The sequence below is a fragment of the Sceloporus undulatus genome, chromosome 4 (assembly GCF_019175285.1).
Source record: "Sceloporus undulatus isolate JIND9_A2432 ecotype Alabama chromosome 4, SceUnd_v1.1, whole genome shotgun sequence".
In the NCBI taxonomy this organism is placed as follows: domain Eukaryota; kingdom Metazoa; phylum Chordata; class Lepidosauria; order Squamata; family Phrynosomatidae; genus Sceloporus; species Sceloporus undulatus.
Genome location: NC_056525.1, coordinates 57,128,968 through 57,156,009, shown reverse-complemented (window position 1 = coordinate 57,156,009; position 27,042 = coordinate 57,128,968). Strand labels below are relative to the sequence as shown.

General features: G+C 44.3%; 1 protein-coding gene across 3 annotated transcripts in view; it reads left to right on the top strand.

Moving 5' to 3' along the window:
• RASSF5 (Ras association domain family member 5) overlaps positions 1–27,042 on the top strand; it is a 133,135-nt gene that overhangs the window by 30,524 nt on the left and 75,569 nt on the right. For all 3 annotated transcript variants that reach the window (XM_042461941.1, XM_042461942.1, XM_042461943.1), the window contains exon 2: positions 17,818–17,939. In XM_042461941.1, coding sequence (XP_042317875.1) covers positions 17,818–17,939 — 122 coding nt within the window. The remainder of the gene's footprint in view (positions 1–17,817; positions 17,940–27,042) is intronic.

Below are 27,042 nucleotides of genomic sequence, written 5' to 3'. Positions count from 1 at the left end.
CATAGGGTCTCTCTTCTGCAGCACTCAGGGAGAGGGGAAGGATCTCAGGCTGAGTAGTCCAGCATATCTGGAGAAGTGCCAGATTTTGAACCATCTGCTCCCGCTCCTGTGCTGGTGCTGAAACTATTCAAGCAATTGTTTATGTTTAACATGTTTAGCTTTGAGAAGACTAAGTGGTGACTTGATAGTTATCTTTACATATCTAAAAGGATGTCATATAGAAGATGGAGTCAGCTTGTTTTGTACTGCTCCAGAGACTATAACATGAACTGGTGGATTCAAATTACAAGAAAAGAGATTCTACCTAAGCATTAGGAACAACTTTTTTTTATTGGAATTGCTGTTCAACAATGGATTGAATTGCCTCAGAATATTATGGACTCACTATCTCTGGAGCTCTTTAAACAGAGGGTTTTTTTTAGTACACTTTGTATACCCCTCATTGTATTTGGGGCCTCCATATTTTCATATTTCATATCTGGAGCCAGCATGACAACATTTGGAACACCAGGTGGATTTCCCCTGAGAAAGGAGTGCAAACCCAAGGAGATGTGGAAGGTCCAGATAATGCTAAATGGGTGTACCATTCACTCCTTCCTTACCCCAGGTCCTTAGCATTTCCTCTTGCACCAAGAGACAAAGGAGTTCTCATTGCACCAAAGTTAATAAGACAGTGTTTCCTACCTACCCCCTGACATGTCTCCAGCTAACTTTCCTATGCCTTCACCCTGGGGTTATCCTAATCCAATAGCTATTTTTGTAACCCAAAGTTAAAGTACTCATCTAGTCCAGAATCCCATTGTTGATTCATGAGAAGACCATCAGGTCTTTGTTACCTTGCAAGACAGCACACCCTTTGAAACTAGGATCTTGTATATAAATATTGGTCTCAAAACCTAGCTCCTTGTGTGGACAGAGAGATTCTTTCACTCCCTGTGTCACACCCATACCCCAGTCTGAGCCACTCCTGCTTTCCATGGTATACTTTTCACACAGGTAATTGTCACCCCTCTACACTCCTGAAAGTTGGCTATCCAATTTCCATTATTCTATTTTGGTTAGGTCTGAATTACTATTGTATGTTAGATTGCACTTTTGTATATTTCTAAATAAAACTCCTTAATTCACCTAGACCTGGAGTTCTCTCACATTAGTACTGATATACACAGGTGCAAAAAGTTACCCAACATCATGCAAAGCTTACGCTAATTTCTCCAACATTTAAAGAGAAGCTAACACAGTTGGTGGGAAACTTCCCCAGTCCCCCCACCTTTCTTTGGGTAACAGGTTGGATGGGAATTTTTCAGGAGTGCTTTAGTTGTGTATTCCTGTATGTTGGATTAAAGTACTATTGTCGTCCCCTTCAACTCTAGTTCTTGTGGGGTTTTCCACCTTAGTTACAGCTAAAACCACTATATGGTGCTTATCTCTTCTATTCTGTTTTGTTTCTGGAAAATGCAAATGCTTCACTTTACATTGGTAGTAACATTCTAATACATATCAGGAAACCTAGAGTTCCCTTTCTAGAGAAATACAACTGAAAAACTGTAAGTGCTCCAATCTGAATTAATACATAAATTGACATGTAATTTAATTAATCAGCAAATCCTGCTCTATAGAGGGCTTTGCATTTGGAACTAATGTGAGTGCTTTCAAGCTGTTAAGGGCTTCAAATAGGGAATCATAATGAAATCATTTCTTCTTCCTCATCTCAAAATAGTCTCTGGTTTTGTTTTGTTTTGTTTTGTTTTGTTTAGAAAAGGAAGTATCCACACATAATCAAAATGGTCTCTGTAGCTTTAAAATGAATATGGAGCTCTAGGATTGAAAATAAAGTGTAAGCTAATCAGTTGGAAGATCCTACCTATAGAAAATTATATATTTAGTTCAGCACAAAACTATCACAAACACACAGGATTGTTTCTGTGGTGAAAATGACAGAGGAAGTTTTATTCCTCCCTAATCTTGATTCCTTCCTGGATGGAAAAAACAAAACCCAGTAGAGAAATACCAGGCTTTGCAAAGGCAGCTGGTATTAGGAATCCCATAAATCTTGAGTAAATGGTTTGTGAATGTTCATATGTCTTACATGCATTATAGATGATGAAAGAGAAAGAGATAGAGAAGACGAGAATGAAGAAAGTTTTATGTGAATGCAGAGGTGGAATGATTTTCCATGCATTACACTAAATCCCTTTCTCTACATCTTCTAACCACCTCAGCCAGTGTGAACTTGAAACATCTTGTTATGTGGGGCAGACTTGTTAAAATGATTCTGGACTGAACATGCAGCAGACTATAATGTGCATATCCCACTTAATTTCTGACATTTGCTGCTATAACAGACATGAGGCACAGTTTCCAAAATCCCTTAACCACCATAGTTATTATGCATGCTGGCTGTGGGGAGTGAGTGAGTGCGTGGCTTGTGGAAGTTGTAGTAGATCCTTCTGAACTCTTTTTGGTTTATGCACCTGAACAATGTCAGGTTTGTCAGCAAACCTGGCATTTCAGTGCTTGCTCCTAATTCTGAATAATTTATGGACAAGTGAAAAGGCACCAGTTCCAACACACCACATTAGGCACCCCATTTCTACATCCCTCCAATGTGAGAACTGTCCACTTACGATGGCTACTTTTGTACAAAGTCTTTTTTCCCAATCCATTCTGCTTCTTTTACAAGTTACTCCTTCACTGCAGTATGACAAAAAATTAATGTGGGGAAAATCCAATCTTGTTTAAGCCAGGCAGTATTCAGAAGGGTACCTTGGTCTCCTGTATCACCTTTTCTGTCAGCAGGCAGAGTTTATTCTGTGACCACCCTGCAAATTTTTGGGAAGCCTCCTTTATTAAATGGCAGCTCTTACTGTTAGAGATGCCTGTGTGCAACTACTATATTATCATATTTGGTGTTCCCTCCTCCTTTATTTCAGATTTTTCTTCATTTAAATGAAAGATCATGTTGTACTTGCCCTGTGGCATATTTAAACAAAATCACCCTAAATAGAAATATGATAAGCATCTCATGCTGGATAAATGTTAAATGATAAATTGCCTCTCCTCCCCTCTTGAGGATGCTAATGCCTTTGCCCTGCAGGAGTTCTGCATCCCTGCTTCACATTTATTTCCTGAATTGCTTGCTTAACACAGCTGTGTGGAGTTAACGGTTTTCAGGACAAATGTGGGAAATATTCAATCCTTGCTTATTATGGGAATTTGCTGGCAGTTGCGCCATACCAAGTTCTTAGTTTCAGAGCTACGTTTCTAATGCCCTCTTTTCTTTTGGTGCCTATTTGCTAAGAAAATACAGTTGGCCCTCAGTATCCATGGATCCCTTATCCACAGATCCAACCATCCACAGCATGAAAATATTTTAAAAGTATATAAATTAAAAAAAAAACCAAACCTTGATTTTGCCATTTTACGGAAGGGACACAGTTTTACTACATCATTGTATTTAATGGGATTTGAGCATCCACAAATTTTGGCATCCACGGGTGGTCCTGGAACCAAACCCCAGCAGATGCCAGGGGCCCACTTTAGAAACAAAAATAATTGGCCTTGGGTGACCTTGGGCAAGTCACATGCTCTCAGCCTCAGGGGAGGAAGGCAATGGCAAGCCTCCTCTGAACAAACATTGCCAAGAAAGCTCCACAACAGGTTCGCCTTAGAGCCGTCATAATTCAATAATAATAATAATAATAATAATAATAATAATAATAATAATAATAATTATTATTATTATTATTATTTATATGCCACCCAATCACTGGGAGTCCAGGCGGCTTACAACAGAAGGGATAATAGACAGTTCCCTGCCCTCAGGCTTACAATCTAAAAAGACACGGCACAAAAGGAGAAGGGAATGGTTGAGGGAGGGAATCAGGTCCAGCATTCTTCTCTCCCTCTGAGGCCTGGACCAAGGCAGAAGGACTGGAGGGAGGGCTCTTCTTCTTCAGGCTAGCCCTGATGGAGCTGGGCCTGCCTGGTGAACTCCCTCATAGGCCGACTTGACTTGAAAGCTCATGCCACAACAATATCTTGGTTTCTTGTGTGTGTGTGAATGTGAAAGTGGTAACGATAAAGAAAATGGAAGGATACACAAACCTTTTCTTGATGGCCATTTAAAATGAACACTCTTGAGAAACCCGAATATTGATAAAATTTGGCTTGTGTGATTGCATTATCATGACCACATGTGTGTACACTGTCCCTCTTAACAGTGCTGCTGAAAGTGGGGTGAGCAATTGGGTAGTAAACCCAAGTCAACATTAGCTCATGGCAACATCTCCAAGTTTCCCTATCATCTACTATACTTCTCAGCTCCTTCAGCTGCAGGCTTGTTCCCCCCCCCCCCCCCCCGGATTGTGTCCATCCATCCAGTGTGTGGTCTTCCTCTCTTTCTACTGCCCTTTACCTTTCCCAGCATCATTGTCTTTTCTAATGAATCATGCCTTCACATGATGTGGCCAATGTATGACAGTCTCAATTTAATCATTCTGGATTCCAGGGAGAATACCCTTCTATTAGAGGGACCATTAACATTAAGAAAATTTCTACTAAACAGATCCTTTTGATAAGCTCTGCATCTTATGAAAGGCAAAATTTTAATCCTTTTCACCACCTGATGGCAGTGAAAGGATTGTCTCCTTGGGTTGGAAATCTGCCCATTGCTGTTCATATCTGAGATTTTAAATAAAATGTTTCCAGTTTTTTGTTTTGGTTCTGTGGCTTTGCAGCTGCACATTTAACTGCTTTGTAGTCCAAGCACTAACATGAATTTCTGAGTACACTCCAAATAGAATTGTCATTACTGTCTCTCTCTTTTGAAGCCTCTGTCATGATATAGTGCTTTGCTACATTATGGAGATTTAGTGTGGCAGGAGATGCAAAGTACAATAAATATTTTGCATTCTGGAAGGTATTCAAATACTGGATAGGGTTGTTTGGTTTTCCTTTCCCCTCCATTTTTTCCACCTATTTAAAGGTTCAATGACATCTGTGGTATTTGGCTGAGTTGAAAACAGTGTTAAACAAAAATTGTCATATTGGTCAGATTTACAGTTGTAGGTTGTTTGGCTATGCTGAGGGGCCAACCTGCTATTTACTGAAGATTGCTCTGAAGCACTGACATCCCTCTCCAGTGCTCATTTCTTTAGAACTAAGGTCTACTGAATTCCGTCATGTAAGTGTGAATGGGACTGCAGTCTGAGTAGGTAAAGAGGGTGTGGTAGTAGATCACAATGATGTGGAGCCCTGTATGTGTCATAGTATACCTTCTGACTGGCTTATGGCAGTTTCCTCTTCTCTCCTGTTCCATCCAAAAAAAGTGGGGAATCTCTTTTAGCATGGAGGCTGAATTCACTTATGAGATGTTTTCAGAGGCCATGTTTCAGTGGGACCAAAAGAAAAATGGTGGAATCAACCCACCACCACCACATTTTAATTTCATGCTCTTATTGCCAGTAGCTAAGCCTTGATGGGACCTCATAAAAAAGCAAAGAAGCCCCAAAACAATAGTGTCACAGGGAAGGGAATGTGGCTATTTGAGAAATATCAGGAAAGGTGGATTGAGACACTGAGGCCTTTGGTCACCCCTCTTGAATACATTATAATTAAGCTTCATTTTCTCTGGGCCTCCTTTGTAATGTAACTCCAGTTTGGAATTTCCATGTAGGCAATTTGTAAAAGTACTCAGCATATAGATCAGGTAAGGTACAATCTTGTCACATTTACTTTTCATTTCCATATTGCTCCAATATCATCTTTGTTCTCTCCATTCTATCTCTCTCTCTCTTATTTTTCTCCAGTTGTTATGAAATGCTGAGTGTAAAATAATAATAATAATAATAATAATTTATTTCTACCCCACCTCTCCAATATGATTGAGGGGGCTTAAACAGTAAAATCCATACAATATAATAAAATAAATCCCACTGTCCCCTCCCTTTTATTGCACCAATTCACCTCTTAATATATTTCATGGAGTGTGGAAGGGGAAGGAGAAATATTATAAGATGAGATAGGATTTATAAAGTTAACTCCCAAGGATGAAGGGTAGCCAGATTCTGGAATTGCAGAGCAGCTAGTACTATTATAGTTTTTTCTAAGCTTGCAGACAAAAATATCTAAGTGTTCACATGAATGTTTGAAATGAAATTCACCTTCTAAAAATAAAGGTGGTCCAGCAGTCAGAAAATGTAAGTAAGAGGAAGGTGAGGAAAGCAACAAACTATTGATTTTCAGCAGTTAAGAGGACATTTGATGGTTTTGTTTAACTTGTGTAATAACTTGCGTAATGGTACCTGTAGTTTTGTTTTATTTAAAATAACAGATGGAGCTGAAAACCCAGGTGGAGCAAAGATTCAAAGCATATTTTCATCTCCCTGTCCAAATCCCTGTACTGGGATCCAGGACACTACTTTATATCATGGGAAAGAGGGCTTTCATGTCAATGCATTCACACATTTTCATGTTGTGTATGTTTTGACTGTACATTTCAGACTGAATATGAGTTAATTGCAGCTGCTGCAGCTTCTAGGAAAACTTCTCTGTCATACAGCATTTGTTTTGTCTCCAGTGTTTACAAATCTACATGCAGGAGGATTAACTCATCAAATAAATTATGGAAGGGTCGTTATGCTTGGTTATAATAATAATTCAGCACTGATGTTTTGAATTCCAAGTAAACGGTGGAAGTTAGCTGCATATTTAAAACAAACCCACTACAATAAGAACATTAATCTTAGGACACAGATGTCCATCCCAGAATCTTTCTTCCCATAATTTTAGTTTAGTGATTGTAAATTCAGGGAAGTCAATTTTTTAAAGTCAAATCTTCATCAAACATATATATTAAAAATGGTACTCAAGGTAGCTAACAATTTAAAAAAACAACAACACACAAATGATACAGTGAGTGAAAGGAGTCCAAACTAGGGAAAAGTGCTTAAGAGTAAACTGGTTACAAGGAAGGTGTTTAAACTTTGGCTATTCCATGCGAAGTGTTTTGTTTTATCCTTTTCGCTGATGTTACTCTCGAAAATGCTGTGCACATTGATAACAGTATAGAAGTGCTAAATACTGAATAAATTGTAAGCCCTATAGTGTATTACATTCTAAACAAAATATACGTAATTGAAGTAAGATAAGGATATATGCCTTGTTGAGGATGGTAATGGGACACAAAATTGAATTGGCAAGAGAATGTACACCTCTTCCCTCTTTGTTTTCTGATAAACACTTGTGCTCCTCTAATGGTCGAAGGTGTGTAATAGCTTGAGCTTTGGCACTTCTGCATGGAACTAAATTCTGCTGAGCTCACTGGAGCAGATTTCCTAGTGACTGTGCTCAGAATTACAGCCCTGGCTTGTCATCTTATTCCTACAGAAATAATCCTATAGTAGTATGTTATGCAGTGTGTGTGTAAATGTTGTTTAAATAATCATGTTAGGTGAGAAAAAAATCCATTAGCTTTTTCCTCTTTATAAAATGTTGTGTGTATATATAAAGAGAAAGCACTCTATGCAGAGCGTTCTAAGAGATTTTCTATTACCTGCAGCAGTAACATGAAAGAATTACCACTTTTCTTCCTCTCCAAGTTATCACTTGTGCGTGAGAGGACTTGCTTGCTATTCCCATGAAAGCATTGTTTAATGGCCTGCCTATACTGCAGCCAGCTGCCTTTTACATTTTCATTTTTAATTACAGTGCTTTGCAGGCTTTTTGGTTTATTGATTTCTTTCCTCCCTCCTAACAGTGCATTCCACATCTATGGGCCATTCAACTCCCTAGCCCAGCCTTTTAGCATAAAGGGAATAATGTTTTATTTCTGCAGTCATGAATTTTGATGATATCAGGAAGGCAGCTGAGCCCCTGGACATTATAATGCTGGATGCTGTATCTTAGCAGAGGAGCTATGATGTGCTGAGAAATCTGTTGTGGCTAGCAAGTTTGGCACAGTTCCAGTCATGGTGGGAATTATGCAGTGTGGCCTTTCAGGGCTTCATTGCTGGGTAATTAATCTGAAAATGGACGATAGAAGCAATGCAGTGAATTACTCTAATTTCTTGGCTCCCCATTTTACTGATGAGTGCTGTTCTCCCAAGAGCTTGCCCACACCACAGCTTGTAACAGTGATGGCATTTTCTCCTTCCCAATAATGCTTTATAACTGAGATCTTGCAACATGTATGCCATGCACTGCCAGTCTTTGACTCGGGAACCCAAAACTTCAGATAAAACAGCAAGCGTTATTCTGAAACCAAAGCAGTTCACAGCATGACAGTATTGTTAGGACTGAGGCAATTCGATCACACAGTATAATAAAACCACAAAGCAATTCAAACCTCTTAGCGCAGTCAAACCCCATTTGTCATAAAAGCAAAATGTTTCCTTTCTCACAGAGTCCCATTGTTTTCTCTTGTACCAGGAATTCCCATGGAACTATCCATGCAGTTCTCAGTGCCTATTACCTCCTCTTCACATCTGCCAATTAGCCATCTCCAGGATTTATAACTGTTTCTTTCCACATGGCACCACCAGCATAACATACCCCATCATCCAATAACATGAAACCAAACAGGCAAGCCTAAATCACTAATAAGCATGGTAGGAACTTTATCTGATTCAGATCTTGACAGTGTAGTGGTTAAAAAATTCAACTGGGGCAGGGGAAATCCTGGGTCAGATTTCCAAGGGGCTATGAAGCTTGCTGGATGTACCAACACTATCTTTCAGCATAATCTCTATTCAGAGTCTGTAAAAGTTACTTTTTGGACTACAGTTTCCTCAATCCCTCATCTAGCATGTGGATTGAGGAAGTGTTTGCCCAAAAAATTATGGAATGGCCTGTCGGAAGAGACATATTGCTAATCTTGATGGCTTTTAAAAGGCTGTCAAGATTAATCTCTTCCAACAGGCCTTCCCTGAATAATTCACTCGGTCACTCCGCTGATATGGACTATTCTACTGATTAAGCTAAGATATCCTGTTCCCTGTCTCTGATTGTTTTAATAATTGTTTTAATAATTTTAATTATATTTTATTGTTGTTATGTTAGAATTATTATGTTGTTGGGGTAAGGAAGGAGGGGATAGTGGGATCTATTTTTATACTGTATGAGTTTTATTATTTTTGTAAACCACCTTAATCTTATTGGAGAGGTGGGATAGAAATAAATGTTGTTATTATTATTATTATTAAAAAACCAATGTCCCACAGGCCTGCCTACCTTACACAATTTTTGTAATGCTAAAAATGGAGATGAGGACAGTGTATGTTTCTTTGAACTCCTTGAAAGAAAGGTAGAATATAAAAGTAGCAACTGTAAAAATACAATACAGTACACATAAACTCTCTTCATTATGCAAACTAAGAAGACACAGCATTGTATTCAAGCTTTTAAGATATCCTTATCTCTTCAGTAGAAAGATTAGGCAGCATCTTCCAATTATTGCCAAGGCTTTTTGTGATGTTGTTAATTGCTGTCAAGCTGACTCCAGCTTATAGTGACTCCATGAATGAGAGACTTCCAAATCACCCTATCATCAACAGCCCTGCTCTGGTCTTACAGACTAAGGAGTTTATCGCATTGCCCTTTTCCATCCTTCGCTCCTGAGCTAGGTCCAGGATGAAAACTTTTAAACACAGATTTCATCACATGTCTCCATGCCCAGGCAGGAGGCATCCTGTACCTGAACATGGCATTCCATACCCAATCCAGATTTCTCCTGCATTTTTTGAAAGAACTGTATTTTCCCGTTCTTTGCAAAGTGTGGGAGAAGTCTGGATCAGGTACAGGATGCCATCCATGATCAGGTATGGGATGCCTCCTGCCTTGGCATGGAGGCGTGCCATGAAATCCATGTTTAAATGTTTTCATCCCACACCTAGCTCAGGAGGGAAGGATGCAAAAGGGCAGTGCAATAAACTCCTTAGGTCTTCCTTGATTGAGTCTATCCATCTGGAATGCAGTCTTCCTCTCTTCCTATTGCTTTCTACCTTACCAAACTGATTGGTTTATGAACTAATGGAGTCATAGTCTTTGTGAAAGCAATTATGTAGTTCTATATATATAGTACATAAAGTACCATAGTAGATAATTGGTACATGACCAATAAGGTGTTTGAGGATGAAGCCAAACTTTCACTTGTGGTATACTGTGGGCCTTCCATATTTACTAAGGTTAGAAGCACAGAACACTTACAAAAATGGAAAAACCACACCAGGAAAAAAAACCCACTATTTTTTTACCTGAGAGAACACCTCTCTAGGAATCTCTAAATCCTCCAGTGCAATTTTGTGGTTGTAACATCTGCCAGAGATTGACCATAGAATCATGCTGGAGGACCTATAAATGCCCAGAGAAGTGTTTTCCTTAGTACAGTGGTACCCCGGGTTACGAATGTAATTCGTTCCGCAGCGCCGTTCGTAACCCGAAAGATTTCGCTAGCCGAAAAAGCCATAGCCGCTAGCGCTGAATGCCGCGATTTCGTGCGAAAAAGCGCCGAAAAGCACCAAAAAATTTTTCGTAAGCCGGAAAAAAAAACGTAACCCGGAACAGTTTTTTCCTATTTAATTTTTTTCGTATCCCGGAAATTTCGTAACGCGGTGATTTCGTATCCCGGGGTACCACTGTAATCTCTAAGACCTCCACTGCAATTCTATGGTAAACCTCTAGCAGAGTTGCACAGGAGGACCTAAAGATTCACAAATAATCAAATCTGCAAAAGCCAAAGCCACAAATATGGAGGGCCAACTTTACTAGAAATTGATACCCAGAGGTATAAACCAGAATCTCCATCACAATTAGCCCTAATTATACAGTTCCAGATATTTTGAACTGCTGGCCCCTGTAAGCTCCTGTCCTTGTTGACAGCCAGGAATAATTGGAATCGTAGTCAAATAACTGGAGAGAACCATGTTGCTTAACTCTGGTGAAGATGCATTTTGGGTTATCCTAGCTTGCCTTGACATCATTATTTCTGTGAGGGCTTTATTTCTAGAGACAACTGCAAGCAGATGGAAGATTGTTTACTTCTTGGTAATTTGAAGCCAAATGATTGGCGAAACATTTACACATATAACAGTTATGAATGTGCCCATAACTGCATTTTAAATAATGCAGTAGACCCTTACCTTATGCGGGGATCCTGCCACGCCATACGTGGGCGCACTATATGCAGCTCAGCTTACACTGAAGCCGCGCTGCAAAAGAATGAATGAATGACATGCACAAATGATCCCCCGCATAAGGCAAAAAAAATGCATATGCTCAAGCCCCTTTGAATATAATGGGGCTTATGCTCACGGCGCAGCAGAATGCACATGCCATTCATTCTTTTGCTGCACAGCTTCAGTGTAAGATGAAAGTCACATATAGTGCACCTGGGTACAGTGGATGCATATAACTAGGTAAAAGTGTGTGAGAAGTTATTTTAAATATATACTTCTTCTTCGTGGTCTCTGCGAATCATACAAATGGGTTTCACTGCGCCTGCGCAGTGCTGCTTGGAACCTACTGGAATCACTGGGCAGAGTTAACTCTGCAACATATTGAAACTTTTTGGCGGTAACTCCGCCCACCCGTTATAAGGCCCCTGCCTTCCTGCTCTTTTCCCCAGTTCCTTTTTTCCGCCGCGCTAGCTGCTTCAGGGAACTTTTGCTTGCTTTGCTTGCTTGGAATCACTTTCGCTTTTTGACCTCGGACTGTATCTTGACCATTCTTTGTCTCCCGCCCCTGGTAACTTTGGACTTTCGGACTGTTGACCTCGTTTTCGGATTCTCCTCTGGCTTTGTCGACCGTGAAAATGCCTGCACCTTTCAAGAAGTGCGACATTTGCGGGGGCAAGGTGCCCGTTCAAGACCCGCACTCCTCCTGCCTGCTGTGCCTGGGCAAGAACCATGACACCAAGGCCTGCCTGCTCTGCAGATCCCTCTCCTCCCAGGCCCGGAAAAAACCGTGAGTCCCGGCTCACTTCGGCGATCGCCCTGGGAAAGGTGCAAGAGGGAGGTTCGCGGTCATCTTCTGTCCCGCCTTCGGCGCCCCCCGCCTCATCTTCTCGGGCCAGTGTGTCCAGCGTCGGATCTGGGAGAGCCGGCGTTCCCAGCGTGGTGTGTGTCCCGGCCGGGACCCCTTCCACCACCTTTGATGTGGCCCGTGGCTCCAAACCGCCCAGTGCCACCGACAAACCCTCCAAGCGCCCCCACAAGTCGTCGGGGACTGAGGGTACCGAGCCGACCTCCAAATCGGAGGGCTCACGTCCAAAGAGGGCCACCGAGCCGGTGGTCCACCTCGCCTCGCCTTCATCCTCCAAGGCATCGCGCCATGCCCTGAAGCCTAAGGAGCTGGCTGGGCCTGTGGAAGGGGCAAAGTCCCCAAGGCCTTCGTCGTCGGCAGCGGCCGCTGTCCTCCTGGACCTCCCGGACAATCCGTTCTTCCCAACGGAGGAGCTTCCCAGGCCTGGGAAGAAGAGGCACCACTACAAACCCGGTCGAGACCCTGCCCCTAAAAAGTCCAAGCCCTCCAAGGATCGGCCCGCCACCGATCCACCGAAGGCGAAGGACAAGAAGCGCTCCCCGTCTAAACAGGCCCGCGCTTCCGCTTCGGCAGCTCCCCGCGACCCGGAGCCGACGCCGGTAGACCGGGGGACCCCGGTACCGGACACTCCACTGCCTCTGCCCACCATGGACTTTGTCCACGGGACGGACAACACCGCTCTCCCTCGCTCCCCAGAGCACCGGTCGCCCTCCCACCCGGCAACCGACGACGAGGAAGACCAGCCCCGCGGGCAGGACATTCCCGACCTCTTCTTCGACACGCAGTCGCGCCGGTACTACGTGTCTGTTTCGGAGGACAGAGCTATGAGGGAGTTCACCAGGCTGAACCCCCATCCCGTAGACCGGGCCACCCCGTCCAGATCGGTCCCGACTGTGTTGGTCTACGAGAGGTCGCCGTCTCCACCCCGCAGGCGCTCCCGGTCTTCAGCTGACCTCGCTCCAACCCGCCCGAGATCCCAGGTCAGAGTGACGGACCCTCTCTCCTCCGACCTGGACTCCGAAGACGAGCCGCTGCTTCCTTCTGAGGCACCCTCGGACGAGGATGTCCTCTTGGACCCGGCCTCCCCCCAGAGGATGCACAACCCAGAGCCGTCTTCCCCATCGGACGACGTCCGGTCCTTTACCGAGCACGTCGTCAAGATGGCGAGGGCCCTCGACATCGAGCTCGCTTCCGCGGAAGACGACGCCGAGGACCCGGTTGAGCGTCGGGTGCACGGACGGGTGCCTACTCCGCCGTGCCTGCCTCTCCTTCCCTCGCTCCAGACCATCGTGAAGAGGTCCTGGGACTCTCCGGCCACCCTGTCGGCGCCCTCCCGCAAGGTAGAGTCGCTCTACAGAGTCGCCCCAGCGAGCTGTCCTTGGTTGGCCGACCACCCCAGGCCGAACTCTGCTATCGTGGAGGGAGCCCAACACAGCTTCGTCCCGAAGCAGGCGACCTCCCCTGTCGACCGGGAGGCGAAGAAGGTGGACGGACTGGCCAAGAAGGCGTACTCGGCATCGGCTCTTGGGGTCAAGGCTGCCAACTACACCGCCTGCATGGGGGCCTACATCCAGACCCTCATGGAACGGATCTCCCCCCTCGTCCCGGACGTCTCGGATGACATCCAGAGGCAGCTGGTGGAGATCAGGGACCAGGCCCATTCCATTGGAAGTTGGCTCATCACCACTTCCAGGAATATGGCGGACTGTTCGGGGAGGGCCATGTCAGCATCCATGGCACTTCGACGCCACGCCTGGTTGAGGGCCTCCTACCTCAACCCTACGGTCAGGGCGGCCATCGAGGACATGCCGCTCGACGGGACCGGGCTCTTCCACGCCGAGACCGACGACCGCCTGAACCGCAAGTTCAGGATGAAGGCGGCGGCGAAGAAGCACGGCATGTCCTCAGCACCGGCTTCTCCGTTCCGGAAGCGTCAGCGCCCGTGGCAGCCGCAAGGTCAGTCACAGGGGACCTTCCCCTGGGATCGGCAGTCCCAGCAGCAGGGCTCCCAGAGACACCGCTTCCCCTCGCAGTCTTCCTCCTCCTCTGGCCGTCGCAACTTCCCGCCTCGGTACCGCACATCCCGCCGGCAGGACACCGACCAGGGGAAGAAGAGAGCCTGAAGGGACGCAGCGCGCTTCGTCTCTCCTTCACCCCTCTTCTTCCTGGACATTTTGAGGCTCTATGTTAACACCTGGGCCTCTATAACATCGGACTCGTGGGTTCTCAACATCGTCCGCAGGGGTTATGCCCTCGAGTTCCAAGAGCTCCCTCCAACTGGAGCCTTCATGTCCACTCCCCCCTCGGACACCCTTCTCGACGAAGTGCGCGCCTTGCTTGGTAAAGGGGCAATCTCCCCTTTGCCGCCCGACCAATGTCCTCGGGCCTGTGGTTCGCGACCGCCGACCTGAAGGACGCCTACTTCCACATTGGGATCAGAGAGTCCCACCGGAGATTCCTCGCCTTCGCGGTCGGCTCCGACTCGTACCACTACAACGTGCTCCCTTTCGGCTTGGCCACGGCTCCACGAGTCTTCACAAAGTGCATGGCACCGGTGGTGGCATACCTTCATCAGAAGGGCTTCATGGTCTTTCCCTACCTGGACGACTGGCTGTTTGCAGCCGAATCCCAAGATGAGCTGCAGGAGGCAGTCTCATTCGCCTTGCACCTCTTGGACTCCCTCGGGCTGGTCGTCAACAGGGAAAAGTCCCACTTCACACCGACCAGGCAGGTCAAGTTCATCGGGGCCATCCTCGACTCCGAAAACTGCCTAGCCTTCCTCCCTCCAGACCGGTTTCAGGCCCTGACAACGTCCCTCAGGCCGGGCATCTCCCACAGAAGGGTGAGAGCCAGAGATGTCCAAGTCGCCCTGGGCCACATGGCATCGACGACATTCGTCACTCCCTGGGCAAGACTTCGTCTTCGACCTCTCCAATCCTGGTTCCTCTCCGTCTTCTCTCCGTTGGAGGACCCTCCTTCAAAGTGGCTCACGGTACCGAGACCGGTGGCCGCTTCCCTCAGATGGTGGCTAGACAGCTCCAACGTCTGCACCGGGATGCCCTTTCATCAGCCCCAGGCACAACTGACTCTGACAACCGATGCATCCCTGGAGGGATGGGGCGCCCACCTGCTCGACCTTGTCGTCAAAGACAGGTGGTCCGCACAAGACAAGCTCCTCCACATCAACGCTTTGGAGATGCTCGCAGTGGAAAAGTCTTTGAGGGCGTTCGAGTCCGCTGTTTCAGGAAGAGTGGTCCTCTTGAGGACGGACAACACCACCGTGATGTACTACATCAACAAACAAGGTGGTACCAGATCCAGGACCCTGCTCGACCTCACGCTCCGCATCTGGGACTGGTGCATCCAGAGGCGCGTCCTCCTCCAGGCGATTCACCTTCCCGGGGAGGACAACGAGCTGGCACATCGCCTCAGCAGATCTCCTTCGGTGTGCCACGAGTGGAGGCTCCATCTCGAGACGGTCAGCGACCTCTTCGACCGGTGGGGAACCCCCCGGATCGACCTCTTCGCGACCAGGTGGAACAGCCACTGTCCCCAGTTCTGCTCCAGGAAGCGATTGGACGGATCCCACGGAGACGCATTCGCTTTCCTCTGGACGGGGGAGCTCCTCTACGCCTTCCCTCCGTTCCCTCTCATCATCAGAGTGGTGTCCAAGATGACAACGGACCGCTCGCATGCGATCCTGATCACCCCGTGGTGGCCGAGACAGCCGTGGTTCGCATCCCTTCTCCACCTCTCCAGGAGATGCTTCCTCCGTCTCGATCCTCGCCCGGACCTGCTGTCGATCCAGGACGGACGAATTCTCCACCCCGACATCGAGAGCCTGCCGCTGGTAGCCTGGAGGATTCAGCCCTTACTGCCTTGCCGGAGGCAGTAAGGATGGTGATCCTGGCTGCGAGGAAACCTTCCACCCAGCGCTCTTATGCCCTGAAATGGAGGAGATTTTGCCTCTTCCTTGACCAAAAGGGCTTGTCTCCTGCACAGGTGTCCACTCCAGTGGTGCTGGAGTTTTTGATGGCACTTTTGGATGGATGGCTGTCCCTCACATCCATCAAATGCTACTTGTCTGCCATTTGTGCCAAATACCAGTTCGGGGGGAGGGTTTCTTTCTTCAAAGACCCCTTGGTGAAGGGGTTCCTGAAGGGTTGTGCCAACCTGTATCCTCCTGTGTTGGTACCAACGCCGGCTTGGAGTTTGGAGTCGGTACTGTCCGCTCTCCAATCCAAGCCCTTTGAACCGATGGCCACAGCGGACTTGAGACTATTGACTTGGAAAACCGCTTTTCTTGTGGCTATCACCTCTGCCCGCCGTGCGGGCGAACTCTGTGCTTTACGGAGGGACCAGCCATTCCTGAGGTTCCACAAGGACAAGGTGGTCCTCCGTACGGACATCACCTTCTTGCCGAAGGTTGTGTCTGCTTTCCACATGTGCCAGGACATTGTGTTACCCACTCTAGCATCCAACCCGACGTCGGATGCGGAGCGACGCCTACACTCTCTTGATGTCAGGAGAGCACTGGCATTTTACCTGGACAGAACTGCTGCCTCAAGTCGGTCCGAGAGACTTTTCCAATGCTACTCGGAACCGAAGAAAGGCTTGCCTGTGTCTGCGCAGAGGTTGTCCAAATGGGTGGCTGGTACCATCCACCTCTGCTATGAACTGTTGGGCAAGCCCCTCCCTGGCAGGGTTCGGTCCCATTCCACAAGGTCAATGGCAGCATCCTCTGCATTCCTGTCGGGGATTCCTTTGGAGGATGTCTGTAAGGCTGCTGTCTGGTCCCAACCTCTGACTTTTATTAAGCACTATAGGTTGAACACCAGGGCCATTCGAGACGCAGCTTTCGGGAGGGCTGTGTTGGTTTCAGGGTTACATTGATTGCACTACTATGGTTTGTGTTGATTACACTTGTACAGTTGACACTATTTACATTTGTTGAATGTTGGTTTGCACAAGTTCTATGGGATCGGTCTTGCATGACCTCTGTTCCCTCCTCAGGTTTAGCAACGTTATTGCTATTTGATCTGTGCATGAACAAAGAGACTGACTCTTTTATGGTTCAAGGTGTTTTATTTGTAATAAATATACCTTTGGTTCACCATAGCTTTGGTCTCAGGACACTCCCTCCGCCGCATACCTTAGCTTGTCAGTCTAAACCCATTTGTATGATTCGCAGAGACCACAAAGAAGAAGGACAGGTTGCTTACCTGTAACAGTATTTCTTCGAGTGGTCATCTGCGAATACATACAAATCCCACCCGTCCGTCCCCTCAGTGTCCTGCTCACATTGGCTCTTTCCATCACCTGCTTGGCGGAAAAATTGCGGAACTGGGGAAAAGAGCGGGAAGGCAGGGGCCTTATAACGAGTGGGCGGAGTTACCGCCAAAAAGTTTCAATATGTTGCAGAGTTAACTCTGCCCAGTGATTGCAGTAGGTTCTGAGCAGCACTGCGCAGGCGCAGTGAAACCCATTTGTATGTATTCGCAGATGACCACTCGAAGAAATACTGTTACAGGTAAGCAACCTGTCCTTTCCTCACTTACTCATGGTTTTTAAAGACAACACCATGAAATGATGTTTTTCTTTGCATTTCCATGTATATGATTTTTGGAAACCTGATTGCTGAGAGATCTTAGTTGTATTTCACTTGTCTAGGTCTCTTTCCAGTATTTTTGTATGTCTTTGCAAAATGCATGCTTTCAAAGACCCTGATACTTACCAACCCATGCCTTAATTTTAATTCAATTTGTGCTTCCTCTATAGATTGTAAGTACACCTGCCATCAGGAATGCAGAAACCTCATCCAACTGGATTGCAGTCAGCAGGAAGGGAAGACCTACAACAAACCTTCTCCAGAAAACACCTTAACACAAAACTACAGCCAGGTATGAACTCTAGTGTCCTCATCTTCTTGAGAGAGCAGAGTGGGGCTGCAGAGTTTTCTGGAGGTTAAGAGATAGCAGAAATGCAGGATAAGCTCATTGATAGGAGCTGACAGAATGTTGTACTTTTCTTCACTGGCATTTCAGCATGATTTAAGAATTTGTAAAGAAAGCCTGATTTCTGCCTTCCCATATTTGTTTCTCAGCTTTACATTTCTTCAGCATTTGATCATTTGTGGCTTGTGAGTCATGGTCTTCTTCTGTGTTAGTGTGTGGCCTTCACACAGGTATGCAAACCTGCATCTAGACACACACACTTAAATAACATGAATATGTTGGGATCTGTTGCAGTGTACATGGTGCTAGACCACAGTGGAGAAGCCACTTGAAGAAAACTGACAAGATTAACTTTGATGCATATAAGGTTTTTGTTACCACAACTGTTTGCAGAAAAGAAGCATTGATTAATAAACCATATCTAGTTCAGGACTGGAACAATATGATAGACAGAGAGCAAGAAAAAAAAGGATGGCTGTGAGTGTGGATTCACTTATTAGAGAGCAGGGATGATTCTGGGGAAAAGGTGATACACCATCTGAAGGCTGAAGTGCAATGGAGAACAACTCAGGTTTCAGTAAACTGTGTGATTGGTACAACAGAAAGAGTGTATCTGTTTCAAAGGAAAAGGCTTTGCTTCCTGACTGGTTGCAATCAGTTGGGAATTGACAAAACATACTGGCTATGCTGGTTCTTCACAGCTTCAGGCCACAAATTCATTGTGGAGATAATCACCAAAGTCTGCACATAAAAGAAAACCACAAAAGCAGAGTGAGGCATGTTTTGTAGCACTGTGAGGAAATGCAGGATGCTAGACCAGTTTGGCTTTTTGTCTGATCTGGCAGAGCTCCTCCTGGTCTAGTGTGCTTTAGCCCTAAGTCATGACATGCAACAATACTAAAAAAAAAAAAAAAAAAATGCTGCATGAAGGAAGGATTGTAGTTTAGTGGTGGAACACAAACGTTGTATGGCATGCAAAAGGCCTCAGGTTCAGTTTTGGGACATGCCAATCCTGGCATGTTCAGCTAGAACTAGTAAGGACTCTAGGCTGAATCTGAAGAGCATCTAAATTCTGTGGAAATAATAATGAGCCTGATAGACTTGTGGTCTGATTCACTTTAAGGCAGCCTTCCGTATTTCATAATTTTCATTCCATAAAAATGGTCCTTCACTTTATTCATGTAAGTGTGTTGAATCAACATTGAAAGAAGGGAGCACGTTAGCCTTGCTACCTCAATGCCTAGTTCTATCACCCTCTTCACATAGAGGGTGACAAATAGGAGAGTTTTCCCTCCACTTGGGTGCTCTCTATTCGGTTGGGGGCCCTGGTTTATTTTGTGGATTTTGTTCTTGATCACTGTGGAGCATTCCTGCATGGGAATGCTCCCCTAGTCCTCCCCCTCTAAATAAGAAGAGTGGGATGATATGATAGCCCTGTTTTGGGCCCCATTCCCACTGAGCTATTTGCGCAGGATGGAACTGGGCAGATTTGGGTCTCCCCCTCCTGAATCCCTCTGGAAGCAAGTGCCCACTAAATTTACCTTATTTGGGATAAATTTACCCCTGAATGCCATTGCAGCTCTTTCAGGGAGAGTTCACATTTGCGGAACCGGTTTAAAATGAAAGCTCCTCTGCTGTCAGCCAAATTCAGTTCTGCTTTCGTCAAGATGACGTTTCCTACAGCAATTGGCCAAGTGGATGGGTGCTTCCCCCCTCTTTTTTTAAAAAAAACTGGCGGCAGAATGCGCATATGCTGTCAAATTAAAAACCTCCACATGTATGTGTGTGTGATGTGCGTAGCAAAAGCATTCACTCTTGTATCAATTTGCCAAATTGAAAGGGAAACATTTGTAACATTCACATTGTAGCATTCGCATTTAAAAAAAATAATAATTAAAAAAAGCCTCTTGCAAAGTGAGGCTGCCATTTTGGGAGCAAGCAAATGAAAGGGAAAGTAGCACAAGCAGACACACATTCCATCTATATTGTAGCATTTGAATAGTAAAATAAAAATAATAATAATAATAAAGCCTCTTGCAGAGTAAACATTTGTAACATTTGCATTGTAGCATTCAAATATTAAAAGTAAAAGTGAGGCTGCCGTTCCGGGAGCAAGCAAATGAAAGGGAAAGTAGCACAAGTGGACACATTATATCTATATGTATCACCCAAAAATCATTTGCATATTCTGTCAAAAATAAAAAATAAAAAGAGAGAGAGAAAGCTGTCTGATGCGAGAGGGAGTAAAAGGTAGTCTGAATGGCCCCTAAGTATTTGAAGGGATGTCACATTGAGGATGGAGGAAGCTTGTTTGCTGCTGCTCCAGAGACCAGAACAATGAATGCAAGCTACAGGAAAAGAGATTCCACCTCAACATTAGGAGGAACTGCCTTTCCTGCATGGCAGGGGGTTGGACTGGATGGCCTTGTGGTTTCTTCCAACTCTATGATTCTATGGCACCCCATCTGTTGTATGGGATTGCTAGATCAAGAATCACTTCATAGCAGAATGCTACTTTTCTGAATCATGCTATAAAACTAAAAGAACAAGCAGCCATCATACATAATAATAATAATAATAATAATAATAACAACAACAACAACAACAACAAAATAGGATTTATTTATATGCCGCCCAATCACTGGGAATCCTGAAAGCTTACAACAGAGGGGATAATAGACAGTTCCCTGCCCTCAGGCTTACAATCTAAAAAGATATGACACAAAATGAGAAGGGAATGGTGGGGGGGGGGGGGGATCAGGTCCAGCATTCTTCTCTCCCTCTGAGGCCTGGAACAAGGCAGATGGACTGGAGGGAGGGCTCTCTTTTTTAATCGAGGCTGGGCCTGATGGCACTGGGCCTGTCCTTTCACTCCCTCCCAGGCCGGAAGATGACAGTTGGAAGGAGGGAGGGGAGGGCTCTTCCTCTTCAGGCCTGATGTCGCTGGGCCTGTCCTTTCACTCCCTCCCAGGCCAGAAGATGACAGTTGGAAGGAGGGAGGGGAGGGCTCTTCCTCTTCAGGCCCGATGGCATTGGGCCTGTCCTTTCACTCCTTCCCAGGCCAGAAGATGACCCCTCTCCCTCGGGCCCAACAGCATTGGGCCTGTCACTTCACTCCCTCCAAGGCCAGATGTTGATGATATCCCCGAGGCTTCTACTGCAAAAATCTTCTGAATGGAGAGGGTTTAGATCATTGTGTGAAGTGTGTCTATTTCTCTTGAAATTGCATCAGGTTAGGTTGCAGTCCCCAAAAGTTCTTCTTAGAGTGTAACAGGACATTTGTGCCTAACATGGGACCTTATCCCATTAACAAATAAGCTGGTTTACCTGTTCCGGCTTGAATTCAGAATCTGGTATGCACCCGGATGTTGTCATAACCAAATCACCACCTATATAGCTGGGATGCTGCCACCCAGATACATCCCAGGTTGAAGCCTTGCTCAGCCAGCACTTTTTCAAAGTCAGGAAGCTTCCAACTTCACAAATGGGCCAGCTGAGCAAGGGGACGCATCTGGGTGGTGGCATTCTGGCTAGAGAGACAGCAATTTAGGTATGATAACATCCGAGGGCATCCCAGATCCTCAATTCAAGGTGGAAGAGGTAAACCGGCTCATTTGTTAATGGGATAAGTTCCATTGATTTGTTGTTGTATTTACGTGTTCTCAAGTCAGTTTTAGGTTATGGTGGCGCTATCATGGGATTTTCTTGGTAATGTTTATTCAGAAGAGATTTGCCTTTGCCTAAGAGTGTGACTTGCCCAAAGTCACACAAAAGTGTTTCCGTGGCTGAGCAGAGATTTGAACCCTTATCTCCCAGAGTCTTCAGCCAGCACTCAAACTATTACACCACACAGGCTCTTTTTTTAACATGGATGCAAGGATTTAAAAGTACAACAGTCTTATTGGAATGAAGGAAACAATAATGTCAACAGAAGAATAAAGAAGTGGACCTTGAAAATTCTGCTTCTTTTCTGTTTCCTGGGGTTAAGTAGAGACCTCTTATTTTGTTCTGCTCAACTTTGAGGTAGGCTTGGTTGGGAAGAAGATTCCTTGTCCTGTAAGAAATGCGGAACCTTTTGCAAAAGAGGTTTCAATTCAATATCTTTGAAGAGACTGATGTTTTATGTTGTCACACACTCAGGTTGAGAACTCTAAACCCTTTTATTCATGGCTGTTTTCTCTCTCTCTCTCTCTCTCTCTCTCTCTCTGTGTGTGTGTGTGTGTGTCTGTCTGTCTGTCTGTCTGTCTGTCTGTCTGTTTACTGCTGCTGTTGTTGTCTACCTCCTACTCATTTTTGACTTATGGTGACCCTAAGGTGGACCTATCATAGGGTTTTCTTGGCAAGTTTCTTCCGAGGGGGTTTGTCATAGCCAGCTATGAAGCTGAGAGAGCCTGACTTGCCCAAAGGCACCCAGTGGGTTTTTACACTCAAGCAGGGAATCAAACGTTAGGCCCCAGAGTCGTAGTCCAGTGCTCAAACCATTAGACCACTCTGGTGACTTTAAACACTAAAACAGAAGAATTTTTTTTTTTTTGCTGTTTTTCAGTTGAGTTTATGGAAGGTGAACTTATGCCTTCCATGTGTTTTGGATGTTCAGGTCATATTAAACACAATGAAAGTAAAAAGGTATCCTTTATATGAAATGGCAAAATCAAGGTTTGCTTTTTAGAATACTTTCAAGCTGTGGATGGTTGAATCTGTGGATAAAGAATCTGTGGATATGGAGGGTGGACTGTACTAAGCATGGGTGGGTGAATTTTCTTTCCCTTTTTCCCTCTTTGGTTACTTTGTTCTATTGCATGCTGGATTTTTTTATTGTTTCAAAATAAAATTGCATTGTTTTCCTTCTAAAAAACCATAGTTTTGGCAGATGCTACAAAGTGCTAAAATGCTGCTCCACTGTTACAAGTACCCAAAATCCCGAGTATGCTTTCATTTCAGCCTCTTTTCCACAATTCTCTTCTGATGTGAACAAATTGTAAATTTCCAGGGCTGGCATAGTTCAATGAAAATAAAGTGTGATACTAAGCTTCTTAATTCATTTTTAAGTTTGTTCCATATTGTCCCACCAAAAAGTAAATATGCACACAGGGCAAGTGCCGACTAATAGGATGAGGTACTAGTCCATCCCTGCTCTTCTGAGAGGACAGGCCAGAGAGATGTTTTGATCTGTGGTTCTCCATTGCACTACTCCTTTGAACAATGTTCATACATAGGGATTAATGAATTTTGCTCATATGGGAAAAATCTAGTCACTTTACATGGTAAAAAAGAGAAGACGAGCCACCAAAGAGGTTGTCAATGGAAAAGGGATTGTCTCAGATTCAAAAAGTGTAAGGTGTCATTTTTTTGGATGGGATAGTGTCTTCTGAGAAGGAAGTCCTCTGAATACTAGAAAAATTAGCTTTTGAGAATTGCAGTTTCTGAGATCACTGCAATTGCACATGAGATTTCTAAAATACATCTGAAAGGGAATGAAACTCATCTGGATGTTTTCTCTCCATTTTTGTCCCCAGTTTATGGTCCTGACTCCAAGTCGCTGAACAAAACCAGTGGTAATCAGTAGATTCAGCGGTAGGTAGCTAGGTAGGTCATTGTATGGTTGCGTGTAAAGAAATCTGACCTAAATGCTTGAATGCGCCTTCTCCCTCAGGAAACGCTTGTCTAAAGATGAATTCTCCCATGCTGACATTGTTGCCTTACTGCTACATCTAAAAATGGTCTGAACAGTCTGATCAGATTATGCTGCAGAAAGTGGAAAAGTGTAAAGCCTGACATGCAGCAAAAATATATTAATTTGGAAGGTTAAAATATTGATGTTAACCCACTGCTGAAGCCAGGAACCAAACATTGCAAAGAATTTAAATAGTAGAACTCAGTATCAATTTATTCAATCCTGGAAGTGCCATACTGAGAAAAGCACATCAACAGGTCTTGTTTGATTGGATAATCCAGTTGTGAATGCTAACCATTGAAGAATGACACAACATACCTTTTTATTCTCCCAAAATTCAAATTTTATTAGTCTTTTGACATTTTCCCTGTTCATCTCTTACACATGAATCTCTCTCTCTCTCTCTCTCTCTCTCTCTCTATCTGTGTGTGTGTGTGTGTGTGTGTGTGAGAGAGAGAGAGAGAGAGAGAGTATCTGTGCATGGACAGAGATGTTCTGAATAACATGCACTGGAACATATGGCACATAGGTGGAGTCTATAACAAAATATTGCAGTGCAGATTCTTTTTGTATGGAGTAGAGCCAGCTATAACCTTTCTAGGACACTTCATACCATTTTCTTTCTTGAAGATTTTTGGCATCTACATCGCCATTCTATAGCCACAGAGTATACTTCATTCTTCATTGGGCTGTTATAGATCACTTGCCTCCCATTTAAAACCTTTTTTACTTCTGAAAATCCTTAAGTTTTCCTGACCGTGCTGATGAGTCACTCATGTGCATCATACCACTGTGACTACATAACAAGCCTCATGAATTTACTGTTATTATAGGATAGGACACTATACATGTTGTCTGTTCTGACTGGTAGCATCTGGCTCTTTAGAATATCAGGAAAATACCTGATCCTTCTAATTAGGAATGCTACTGATTAACCTGGGACCTCCTACAGACAAATTATGTGTTCTGCCACAGATTTACAATCTGACATGTACTCTGCCACTGATTTGTAGTTTAGCCTAATCCACACATTCCTTTTTCTTAGTTATATAAATCTAAGATTTGATATACTATGTTCCAAAGCTAGGTTACTGTGTTCCAAAGCCAAGTTAACAAGTTCTTCTCATTTAACACTCATATATGGCTTTTAAAATGTAATCCTATGTATGCTTGGGTTTTGGGGTTGGGGTTGTTTTTTTTTTTTTTTTTTTTTGGTGCTTTCAAGTCAATCCTGATTACACGACCCTAAGAAGAACATATTGTCTTTCACTCAGATTTTAGAGCTGTTGTAATCCATTGTAAAGTTAAATCCCAGATGCTGATACACAATGCTAATGATTCCTGGTAGGAAACTTTTGTGCAAGATAGCTCAGTGTTTTACCCAGCAGCAGCACTTGGGGGAGCTGAAAGGCAAATGAATGTAGCTGAGATGCCTTAATGAGGAAGGTACTGAGCAGGGACAAGGTGTTTCGGACAGCCTTCAAGGCTGCATAGGAACACTATTTTCTCATTTGCAAAACCAAAGAAAAAATGGGGGGAAAAACAACCACCACTTTATGTTGTTTGTCTTAGGATCTGAAATTGTGCTGTTTCATGTTGTGTAAATTCCACATTTATCATTAAGACTTCGAATATTTTTGTCGTGTGACACTTCATGATTACTACTCAGTTAGATAGGGGACATAAGTAGGCATATGATTACAGGTTAGTCTCAATCCTGAAGTACCTTGTATCGAGAAAGCAGGCCACGTTAGCCCACTGTGTTAGCCCATAGAGAAAGGTAGGGGACCTTTGGCTCTCCAAATGTTTTGAATTTCATCTCTCAGAAATTGGCACCAATAGAGTCTATGGAAAGGAGGACTGGGATTGGAGTCCAGAATACCTTCAGAGTCAAAATGTCCTGCTCTGTGCTTCAGAGGTCTATTAATCCTTCATTTTAGTGCATGCCCTTAGCTTTAAACATTAAGAGTGTATCCAAATAATTCCAGCACCACGTGTCAATTCATATTTTGCTTATAATTTCCATGAAAACATGTGCTACCCAGTAAATCCAAGTTGTCAAGAATGTATTGACTGTTATTATTTTTCAGCAGGTGCTCACATTTAGTTTACAAGATAGTCATTTCATACTTGCTCTTGAGGGTGTATAGGTATAAAGGATCTTCTGTCTATTCTGGTAATTTTGTTTGTGATAATTGGACTGTGACTCTGGATTTCAGGGTTTACTCCCCCACTCAGCCTAGTGAGTCACCCACTCTCAGCTCCAGAAAACTCCACTGCTGCCAACCCTCTTTGAGACAGTAAGAGCCATCTTGTGTGTTGGTATGGTGTTTACTGCAGCAAAATGTTGTTTCAGGGACAAGATTACAGATAGGAGTTGAGTTGAAAAGCTCAGGTGTGGTTGTAGCTTGGCAAGCAATGATCAGGACATGTAGATACATCTTATAGGTACATCTTTCTGCTGTGTGCATCCCATTGACATTTTATAAATACTATGCAAATTCAGGATCTTAATCTGATCAGGCAGGCATCAGCTTGTGAAAAGTGAAGAGTCTGAGGAGAAGTAGGTCTGAGCCCGTGGTTGTTTTGAAACACTGATGTTGTAAATAATGAATGATAAGATCAGACCTGATGATGGACTTAGAATTCTAAACCTAATTAAATATTTCATCTCTACTCTACTTTACTCAACAGTTATGGCAGTGATTGCATTTGGGTGTAACAACAAGTGGGAATTGCTCAGAGTCACAGTGCTTGACTCCATCCACTAGAGGAAGTTAGTAGTGGCAGATGGCTTCCATGTCAGTAGGGCAGTACATGCATGTATGGTTTTACTTTGGTCTTTAAAGGAATTGTCCATATTGATGAACTCTGTCTCTTAAATAGTTCCAGCACTTTGGACAGCTGTTTCAAAATTGAGAGGAAAGCCTGAAGCAGATTCACTGCCCAAAGATATGAGAATCACCAGCTGTCGCAAATGAGAGTGCCTATACTAAACATAAACTTAATGAGAATGCAAAAGCTTCCTATCAGATGTGAATTTGAATCCTGGCTTGTCACTCTTCTAAGAAATCTGGAATAGGAAATCAGCTTCAGACCCCAGCTTTATATGCACCAATTATAACAGTGGCTAAGCTGTGGTTCATTTTGCCCCATCAAGAGGGGCAAAAAGTGAAAAGGTTATTTTATCTGCTGGTGATCTTTGCCAGAAAATAAGCAAAAAAGTGTAAATAGATGTGTATCCTGCTGTGATGAGAGGGCAGTGCAGTGAGTAAGACACCATGCTGATAGTGCTTGTGGCTTTTGGTTGGGCCCCGTCCTACTCGTGGGAGTACTAGTTTCAGACTCCTAGCATCTTACAGCCTATGTAATTTG